Source organism: Amblyomma americanum, chromosome 7 (genome assembly GCF_052857255.1).
Source record: "Amblyomma americanum isolate KBUSLIRL-KWMA chromosome 7, ASM5285725v1, whole genome shotgun sequence".
In the NCBI taxonomy this organism is placed as follows: Eukaryota; Metazoa; Arthropoda; class Arachnida; order Ixodida; family Ixodidae; genus Amblyomma; species Amblyomma americanum.
In genome coordinates, this window is record NC_135503.1 from 2653188 (window position 1) to 2664134 (window position 10947).

The window sequence follows — 10947 nt, forward strand, 5'->3', positions numbered from 1 at the left end:
GTGCAGCAGAATTTGCGATTTGTAAAGCCAGTCTTTTGCGCAAAGTGATTTTGTAAGTTAATGGATTTTTCACAGTGTTGGATTACAGTGGACAAACCGATTTTGCGGACTCTCTACAGGCCGCAAAAACGTCTGAAAAATCAGGAATTGTGAAAGATCAAATTTAACCGAAAAAATCAATAACATATTGCCAGTATGCCAGAGGATAGGGTCAGCAGTTTATGCGCATTCTGAAGCTCGGAGTTGCAATAGCCCTCTCCAGGGTTATCTGAGTTAACCAGTGCGCAACGCAACTAAATGCCTCCGAGCTAACGAGTATCTGACACCATTGAACTGTAAAAAGTTTTGCCGGAACTGCGCCGCGAGTCTGAGTTAACCAGATTTTCAAGTTGACTAGATCTGGATAAACGAGATTTTTCTGTGCGCTGTTCCCTGCAATCATGCTGTCATTTGTGGAATCCACCGTGCAGCGCTCGCTCGCAATTAGCCGTGATATGCACTGTGGAACATTGCACAAGTTTCATATTTGGAAACGTATGCACTACTGCGTTTCCAAATATGATCAACCAACTGTTCCTGCGTGAGCATTGTTGCACAGGATTCCACTGTTGGCTTGAAATGTGCCTGCTCTGGAGAAATGCAGTGCTGCGATCAACCACAGCACTACAGTCGGGACTGATTATGGTTATGCGTGTGCGGGCATAAGTGGCAGGGATATCACAAGGCTAGCCACGGTCGTACTATAAAACAGTAACGTGCCAGAAATTACTGGTTGAATGGATTGAGGCTGTCTGTCAGATGACGCTTTGGTGCATACCCCACTGCATCTGCATTGTATCTATGAAAAGCTTGGTCTGCAGGCAGAACGAAGTCCGCACAGCAAACAAACAATGCAACATCCACCATGTTTACAAGCGGTGCGGCAGTCAGTGTAATGCCACTGCTACTTCAAGTTTTTCCTCCACTCAAGGAGGGACTCGAGGAATGTAGATGTCACGAGTTTGAATCAAGTAGCAGGAAATTTTTAAGTGCAATTTTTTTAGCAGCATAGCCAGAAAAATCCTCAGAATTGATTTTCACCAAGAAGATAAATGGGATGGAGTTGTCCTCAGTGTCTGCTTTTCTTTATCAACAGGTGCTTCAGAAAGGAAGCTCATCGCTGTTGCTTTGTGGGATACACAAGTGCCCTAATTTGTGCTTGAACTTGTTTTCAGAACAAGCTCCTGACGCTGCAGAAACAGATGGCAGCCAAGGCCAAAAGCAATCGAAAGAATGTGACCTCGACCGACAGCCCATCTTCCCTGATTACGTGACCGCAGTGTAATCCTTGCCTCTCCCCTGCCGCATGTTCTCTCTTAAGCGGGCAGAGGCAGCTATTGTGGGGCTCCTTCATCGTTGCTCATCCTCATCTTATATTTTGTTTCTAGGCAAGCGAGATTTTTTCATCTCAGATCCCCCTTTTTCTTTTAATGTCCTGTGGCAGGCAGTCTGGCAGGATTTTTATTCCATTTTCCTGAAAACCTCATTTAGCTTGGTACTGGTTTTTAAAGCGGGAAGTTTTGTTGCTTGGGTGCTTGTGGAAGAATGGCAGTAGCGTATTGTCATTGTTGTGTTTTGACTTAGGACTTAGCTTCAGGGCAAGGAGTGCATGGTTTGGGTAATTCCACTCTGCGATGTGTTGGGCATGTTGGCTTTTGACTTCCATAACTACAACCCATTTGACGGAACACAGAAGACACACAACAGTGTGCCGACTGACAACTAACATTATTGGATGGCCTGTAGGCCCTTTTAACCCATTGGTGACCAGAAAGGAAAAACTCACAAAAACATGTCAGATGTCACAATCAAGATACTTGATTTCTTTTTGGGACAATGCTACTGAGGATCCGCTTATACAGTCAAACCTCGTTACAACGAACGCAGATTTTACTTACGAATCATTGGCTATTTCAAACTGTTCTCTTATATTCTTAACGGACACATGCATTTCTTAATCTATTTAGCGAACGCGGTTTTCCATAAAACGGATATATCGAGCTGCCGAGTGCCAAGCTGTGCCCGCTCATTTGGCAGGTGGCAGGCTTTGCCTCACTACGTGGGTGACTGGTGGAGGAGCGGCAAGAATTCGTGCCATGGTTCACATGGCAGTTGCCAACGGCGCTGCAGAAGATATAGCCGCTAGAACAGCTGGTAGCCAGGTGGGCGACACTCGTTTGCACCTCTTGCACCAGTCAATAGTGCCCTGGAACCAGCAACACAGTCAGTTGTTGTAGCTTTCCAGCAGCGTGAGAGCTTTTGCCCATGGCATTCAATTTTTTACGCGATACCGCTGCAATGCAAGGAAGCCGCCGTAGCTGGTCTTTGACCTGCTGCGTGCTGTGTGACGAAGCGAACCTAACTAGTGTTTGCCGCTCTGTTTATTGCGGGCTCCTTAAGCGCCGCAAGCGGCTTCAAAATGGTGCTAAAGCTACGGAAGAGGTCTCTCCCAGTTGCCTTTTTTTGCTGACTAAATTTAGCTTCTTCAGCGCAAATTCCTGGCAAAATTTTGTATTGCTAATTTCGGCTATATCGAACTATTTTACGATTTTCTACAAGTTCGCTGTAACAAGGTTTCAGTGTACGATCGTCCTGCAATCTTGCTATCATATGTGCCTCCAGTATCTCTTGCTGGTGCATCATAGTGCATTGGTTCATGGAGTTTTGTTTCATTATCTCCTGCTTTGCAGAAAAAACTTAGAAGAAGATCGGAACACTAGCTGCTCCATTAGGCAAAGAGAGAAAAGAAAGGTTGTTATTGTGCCATACCTTCATCAGGTTTCCCACAGCCTCAGAAGAATTTGAAACTATGTGGGAGTTGATGTCTTTTCAGCACCTAAAAAATTGTCTAGCATGTGCAAAAAGGTCAGTGGCAGGAATTGTGAACTGCACGGGTGTATTCAGTTAGACACATTGATAGTTTTGTTCTGTGCCAAAAAGGTGTTTATTTCTTGCCCTTGTCTTGTGGGAAGAAGTACATTAGCCAGACTGGCTGCTGTTTTAATCAGATTAAAAGATCATTGTGACTATGTCGCATGTGTGGCCACTTAAGGCCATTTAGCCAAACTCTGCAGAGACTCCAAAGTAGAAGATAATGATAGCAAACTTTGTGAACCAATGTACACAGAATGCAGCATCGTACCAATAAACCGCTAGGCACTAACGATAGATAGTGGAGGCACATATGATAGTAAGATTGCAGAACGTATAAGTGCACTTTCAGTAACATTGTTCTGAAAAAAAAAAAAATCTGCTATCTTGATTGTGAAATTTCATGCGTGTTAGTTATCTATTGTCCCTAGTTCCTTCCGTGCATGTTTTTGCGTGTTTCTCCTTTCTGGTCGTATAAAAAGCATGCTGGCCATTCAATAAATGTGGTTGCTAGTCGGCACTCCCTTGATGCGTCTGCTCAGTCAGATGCGCTGTAGTTGAGGTAATTCCACTTAATTTGCCAGTGAGTGGGAGGCATTTGCTCGACACCATATGGATTTGCCAAACAGCGCCAGGCTGGCTTTTATTTTTTATTTGATCCCAGTGACATTTTTCACTTGCCTGCTGGTACGAGTCTATATATTTTTCAAAAAGGGTCGATTAATAGCCATGCCACACGAGCAAGCTTTATGGCATCAGTGGTCAGGTTTCTGAATGGCATCTGTTTTGAAGCTCTTGATCTGATTTCATAAATAACGTGATGACAGTGCTTACTAGCTACTAAAAAGACAACACGCTGTCAAATTAGCAGTAACAGTGGCTCGGTGGTTATGGTGTTCGACTGATGACCCTAAATATGGCCACGGCGGTCGCATTTCAATGGAGAGGAAATGCTAGTGCGATGTTGGTGCACATTAAACTACCGCCAGGTGGTCAAAATTATCCGGTGCCCTCCACTTTGGCGTCCCTCATAGCCTGAGTCACTTTGGCGGGCGTTAAGCCCCATCAACCGAACACTGGAAAATTCTTAGGTTCAAAAAAATAAGAAAAATATGCTGTGAAAGTGTTGCCGTGATGTCGTGGCAAAGGGAAAGCTGTAGTTCGCACAAACTGCACTATTTTTGCTGGTTCGCATGTTAAGACAAAAGCTAGACAAATGCAGTAAGCAGGTCTCCAGTTTGCATATGTTTCATGAAAACTGTTAGGAGTAACTGGCTCATCATGTGTCTGGCTTTAAGGCAGGAGAGGCGCAAAAACATGTATCCCCTTACAACCTGCTGCTGTAGGTGGTAGCAAGTATACATATGTATTGCATCACAGTTGCACATAACTGCAGAGGCAGGTCACTGTATGGATAGTTTTGAATGTTTAGCACTCGTGCAACTCTCCAGATGACAGAGAAGTGGTGACCTGCCTCGGCGGCTGCATCTCTTGTGTGGAGGCTACCTCCGTGTTCTTGACTGTAGCAGACGCATTCCAGCAGTAGACTGTTGCAGTGTGAGGACCGCATGCTACTTTGCGTATCACCACAGTTCAAGGCCTTCTGTATTCGGGCTCCCGTGGCACCCTTAATGCAGTGGACGGCACCTCACTCCCTTTGGGTCCTTGGTATGTGCCAGGGGGGCTGTAGGAGGCCCACCATAGTGACGGGGCCAGTTGCAAAGTGGTATCATCACTTCTAGGCAAAGATTGTACTTTGTGTTTGGCGCCAGAAAAAGGATTGGTACTACTGTATAGGACGCCCAGGCTCTCTGGCTTCGTAGTGTAACAAGTGGCCCACTGTACTTTTGTGCTGGGTAACACCCAGTCTGATGGCTTGAATTGTGTGCACTTCATGGTAGGTTATGATTCCTTCCACTGTGAAAGGTCATTCGTGATTGTTGGGGGCGTGAGCTCGTGCCACACTGCCGCCTCCTTGCTGCGGAAGTATAAACCCGGTTTTAACGTGATGGCTTGAAGGGTCCCGTTCAGCAGGAAAGCCTGGCAGCAGCGGCGTGGGTGAAAAAACCCCGAGAAGCAGTCTCCCACCTAGGTCATGGGACCTCTTGACATCATCACAGCCTCCCTATCGTAGCAGGTGGCAGCCTGCCCGCCAGATTGTGAACAAACTGTCCATTATGGCAGTTGCTCAGGAAGAGAACTGAGCAACCCGGGTTTGGAGGAGCCACTTGCCGGTGCAGTGGTGCATCGCTGAACCGCTGCACCAACGTGCCAGGTGTGGCATGGGGACTGCCAGAAATCTATGAATGTAGAGGGTGGCCAATTCGGCATGTAGGCAGAACCTGGGCAGCAGAGAGGGAGTACTTTTATTTATTTTTCATTTATGGATACTGCGATCTTGTACACAAGATCATAGCAGGTGGGAAACATTGTTTTCACATACAGAAATAGACACTTACAAACAAAACAGAATTGCACATAGAAATTCAGCAAGAAAATACCGCGGCAAGGTCGTAAACAACAATCATTTCAAGTGCTCTTCCCAAATGCAATGACATCTGCCTGACATCATCCGCGAGGTTATCCCAATCAGTGATGGTCCTTGGAAAAAGAGTATTTAAAACAATTAACTCGCGAATATAAGTGTGTTATGGAAAGAGAATGGCGATTTCTAGTTTGGTACCCCGAGGAATAAGTAAGGATATTGGAGGTGTCAACTTTGAAATTGTTCTTAATTAATTGAAAGAAAAACTTTGAGGGACATATGCGGTTTCTGTGAGGAATAGAGGGTAAGCCGCTTTTTTTGTGGAGGTCACTGACTGATGCTCGCCTGTAAGTGTTATATATAAACCTTACTGCTTTCTTTTGGATTCTTTCAAGTTTATGTTTACCTTTGTAAAAGGGTCCCAGATAATTACTGCATATTCTAAGATTGGTCTAGTAATAGTGTTGCATGGGAGGGATCTCTTATGCTATCATATTCTACTCTTAACGGTAGGTTAAGCGCTACGTATCAGTGTCTGGGAACTAATACGCAGAGGATCTCGGGCTGCTGAAGGGACCCATTAACGCTGTCGCGTCATACCGTTAAGGCGTAGCTTATGTCCCCTCAATTTCTTGTCTAAGGTGATGCGATATGTTGTAGTTGTCTTGTGGTTCTGTGTGGAGATAATGCTCACAGGCCTGGAGAGACTAGTGCAAGGAAAAATTGGTTGCAATGGAGTGGCCTAGTCAAAAATGGGATTTGGCTACACTGGACTTGGCTCATTGGGTATATATTGGAGCAGTACTTTGTCGCCCTTCTGCGAGACATTACTAGTTTTAATCACTGCAGATCGGTGATTGGGCTTTAGCTGTCATGGACAAAGCTAGAGCTTTTAGTTGACTCATCATGCATAGCATACCATCATTTTTTAAAGGGAGACTGAATAAAAATCTGGAAATACTGAGAAAGGGCTAGATTTTCATTTGTAAGATGCGATTAGCCAAGGATACAGTGACCATTCTGGTTATTTTTAAGCAGATGGCTGTATTTTGGCCGTTCTGTGAGTGGCTGCCGGGCCGCTATCAGAGCACCTGGTTACGAAATGGTGGGCGCAAGCTCATGCCTACCCTCAGCAGCACCTTAGGCAAGCTGGCTTTGCAGTGTGCAGTAAAGGAATCCCTGCCCTCTCGTTTCTCTGGCAGGCTCGAGATGGCGCTACCGGTACAGTTGCTGCAAAATGTTGCTTTTTTTGGTTCACAATAGCTACTAAAGTTCGTGATTTCCGACTAATTTTGACCGAATTGGGCAAATGGTCACCCAAGGTATACAGCCACGAGATGCAGACAGAGGATCTGGAAGCATGAACCTAAGGAAGCTGAACGAAATGGACTGTACAATGAAGCAAAACCATGCCAAACACATTCAGTTGCATGCGATTCATGCTGGCAATAGCCTGCGACTGATAAGGCTGAAGTCACATCTTACGTTAACTACTTTCTGGTCATTTGTTTCGAAAGAGTTGTTTTAGTCACTCTCAGTGCCACAGCTATATTTGGAGCAGAAATCTCTGCAGCAGGTTTTTATTCACTATCCCTTTAAGTTCCACTTACAAACTTCCAGTTCACACACAACCCATTCAAATAACAAATTTGCAATTGAATGGCACAGGATTTTATCTGTTGGGACGTTTCTTTTATTCTCCGAATTTAGCTGTTACTTAGTCTTTCTGTAAAAGATTTTATGAAAGTCATTAACGGTTTTACACGAATAGTTGCTTATGATTTTATGCATCTTGTGAAAACTGTGCTTATATTAGCTCAAAGCAGAGTGGAACTTGGCATTGCCTGCAAGTGCTTGTGGTGTTTGCATGTGCCAGATTAACTTGGCTGTTTTTGCGTGGGAAGCCAGTCTGCTGAGCAGTGATCATTGTAAAATTCTTTCACAGCATTGTACATTTAAAAGGCAAGGACAATAAATAATTCTGCAAAATGACTTGTGTACTGTTTTGTCAGTGTGTGTGTTGTGAGAGGTGCACTGCTGTTGTGTTGCTTTGGCAAGCAAGGATAGATCGAGTTTGCAAGTCCCCAACCAATACGCTCAGAAGCCTCTGACCATGCATGTAAAAACTGCTCCTTGGTGCCTACACAGGTTGTTTTATTCTGCAGACACCTGCTGCACAGCCTGCAACTGCAGCTCAATCCAGTGGTCAAATGCCGATCTTGACATCTGTGAGAGACGAAAATGGGGCACTTCAATTACTTGGAATCCTATGCGGGAAAGCTGTCGCAGCTTCATGTTCTCAATGCCCAAAAGCTTGCCACAATTGGTGCTGTATGACCCTGGCCCATGCACAACTATGGCACAAGGAATGGCACTGCCTTCTTCCTGTGGCTTCCATGCGGTGCGAACACGGCCAAGTTTGCATTTAGAGACTCTCAGCTCTCCACCAGGTTTCTCTACTGAGAGTAGGATATCTGGGTAGTGATGGTGGGATAGTGCACGTGTGACATGGCAAACATCGCCATACTGTGCTCGCAAGCGGTTTGCAATTTCCAATGTAGCCCTCTCCGTGCGGACCAGCCCAGTCGTTTTCTGGTCAAGGTCTCGCCCTATTAAGTGCCGTTCAGTCCGCAGGCTTTCAAGTGTCTGCTCACTCAGCCATGGACCCATGTACTGTGGGTGTTCAATCTGCACTGAACTCTGAAGTGCCTCTGCATGAAAACTGACATCCATGTGCTTAGGGCTGCCTCGCATCTGATCATCGTTCAGTGCCATTGCAAGGAGGCCATCTGAATATATGCCGATAACTGCCAGGTACCACATGGCTGACACAAATGTGTGGTGATGAGCTTCTATCTCGGACTTCCTGTGACAGCTAGATAGTTCTTGTAAGATGGACTCAAGGTGCCTTTCTATTCCATCACAGTCATGATTGAACAGTGCTACAGCTCTCAGTGTCCTTGTTATTTCCTTGAGCCGAACTGTTGTCAACTTCACCCCAATGTGTTGCAATGCAACATCCAGAAGTCCAGGGTAGTAGCTCTTCAATGCTGTAGCCAGTGTAGTTACTTGCGCTACTGTGGAGGGAGTCCAGTTCCTCGCGCATGGCTCGCATGCTGCAAGAGCGTTCTGCCATAGGGATGTGTCGTGGCCTGACCGACTGTAGCGAAGTGCTTTTGCAATTGCGCCCACAACGGGGCTGTCTCCTTTTGCAGCGTTCCTCTCCAGTGACTTCACAATGCAATCAAGTAAATTCTTTTCCCCAATTGCCTCTTGGCATTTGAAGAAGCTTTGGCAAGCTATGCCTACTTCTGCAATGCTAAGCTCATTGAAACAGGAGAGCAGCTTTTCTTCAATGGCACGTTTTACCTCTCGGACCATCCAACGCTGCAGGTTTGTGTAGTACAAGTACTGGACCACTTCTTGCGCTTTCAACTTGCCGATAACACGTCCTAACACGCGAAGCATGGTTCTGTTGTAGTTCGTGATCCTGCTTAGTTTAAGGTGATAGAAACAGTCTGCTAGTAGGAGCTGACGCCGTTTGTCCAATTCAGCGCATCGTACGCTGCACTCGCGATCAAGTGCGTTCCACAGTAGTTTAAATTGTGGAGTCGTAGTCGACTCTGTCTGCGGCCACAAGCAAAGGCTAATAAGAACGCACTTCAAGCCTTCGTAAGACGTCGCCGGCAGGTCTGCGACGACGTCCGCTATGAGCGGTTTGAGGTACTTGCTTTCGATGCAACTGCGTGCATCCGCCCGCAGAGAGTTTTCGGCGAATCGACGTGCGGAGATGCCTACAGCAGCGTAAGAAGCATCGAGAAATTCACGCACGATGTTCTTGTTTGGTTGTGGCATCACGCTGCCTTTCAGGTCGGGTAAGTTTTCTAAAACTCCGTGAAAATATTCGTTGTCGAGCTCGCGATGGATCTTTCCGTGCAGTACACGCAGTTGTGGGAGTAGCACGCACTCCACAATAGCACAGGATCGCCAAATCCGGAACATTGCGGACACGCATCGGCTGCACGTCGTGGCGTGAATCAAGAGTGCAATGACTATACACTGCTCACCAACTTCAGTAGCACAGCTGGCGCAGGGTAGAGCATGACGGAACACTACTAAAGACCTTCTACCCTGAATTTATCACGCCTCTGAACCACTTTACCGTATTAATGTCTACTTGCATGACCTACAATGTACTATGTTCGTACTAGCAGCACACGACCACACCACACTTTTTCCCCATGTGGATTTGGATTTGGATGAACACTTCAGAAGTTCGCGAAACTACAGGAGTATACAAACCTAATTTTGGTGGCATTTCTTCTTCTCTACAGTGATGCAGAAGACACTGCTATGTATTAGTCACCGCATGGTAGAAGCCTACTACCGCTAAATATTGTAAAATCAAATTTTTCTGTCATGTCGTTTCGGTTTCGTTTTCTATCACTGATCTCCATTAGGTGGTTCGATGTCGCATTCCCGCTTTCCGAAGTGGGCGCAAGTGAAGCCGCCGGAAGTTCGTTCTCAGTTTTTCGCGTTGTTTTCGTGTGACGTCTACTGTAATATCAAAGGAATGAGCAAGCTCAACGCGAGAAATGTGTGCATTGTTTGGGGAACCCTGTAATTTCAGAGAAACCGAAGAAAACAATGCAGGTCTCACCATTTCGCGGCGAAGGGGTACGTGTATTAAACACTATTTTCTGATCTGGTTCTTGTCTTCCGAGCGTAACTAGGGGAAGTAGTGGAATGACGACGAGTCCAGGTCATCTTAAAAACAAATTTTCATGTTGCAAAGAAAAGACAATGGCGCGGAAATCCTGAAACTCGAACTGCCACTGTTTCAGTTTCGGGTTGGTGGCGGACGATGTCTCTTCTAATCGACGGCAGGTGATGTTTATCGCTTTAGTGTGTCATTTACCTTCCAGGCGTGCTTTTAATCTAACTCAATAGCAGAGCCACGTTTCACCTACACAGCACGAGAGAAACGACTGACGAGAAAGACGAATGCAGCAGCGCATGTGACAAGCGCAGTTTGAAGTGAACTGTGCCAAGTATCACACGAATAACAGCCCATTCAGGCATAATTTGCTACAGCACGAAACAGTACTTGATACGCTCCGTCGAAAAAGCAGTACCATATATACCATATACCTTTTGGACACGCTAATGTGAACCAGCAGAACCCCGATGGCACCTCACCAGGTTGTGGCCTCGCCCTCGCTCCGATTCGGTCTAAATATAATTCGGTAAAATGGTGCACTGCAAAGTCAGCTGCCTAATGAAGGTTTCCCCCTATTCTTTCTTAACTTTATCCCTCACTGGTGGTATAACTTTGGCTTAGGGCGCGACAGCGTGCATTACAACAAAGAGCAGAGTTGGCGACGCTAGCGCAACGGGACAACACAGAGCTGAGCAGACGAGGCTCCGTACGTACTGTGTGTAGCGACGTGCTGTCGTCTGCTGGTGTCGTCCTATAGCGATGCAATGGACCCTTATTTTTTAAACGTCTTTCCCGAGGACTTTGCTGCTCTTTTCATGCAGTTGATGGCGCA

At 46.0% G+C, this 10947-nt stretch overlaps 2 protein-coding genes across 2 annotated transcripts in view; one reads left to right on the top strand and one right to left on the bottom strand.

The window, feature by feature from the left end:
- Positions 1-7387, top strand: part of LOC144098271 (protein FAM76B-like) — a 46109-nt gene extending 38722 nt beyond the window's left edge. The window contains exon 8 of the mRNA XM_077630781.1: positions 1215-7387. Coding sequence (XP_077486907.1) covers positions 1215-1313 — 99 coding nt within the window. The 3' untranslated portion in view covers positions 1314-7387. The remainder of the gene's footprint in view (positions 1-1214) is intronic.
- Positions 7388-7531: 144 nt separating this feature from the next.
- LOC144098270 (uncharacterized) lies at positions 7532-9870 on the bottom strand. Its single transcript, XM_077630780.1, has one exon. The coding sequence runs from the start codon at positions 9395-9397 to the stop codon at positions 7550-7552; it is 1848 nt and encodes a 615-aa protein (XP_077486906.1). The 5' UTR covers positions 9398-9870; the 3' UTR covers positions 7532-7549.
- Between the last annotated feature and the right edge of the window lie 1077 nt (positions 9871-10947).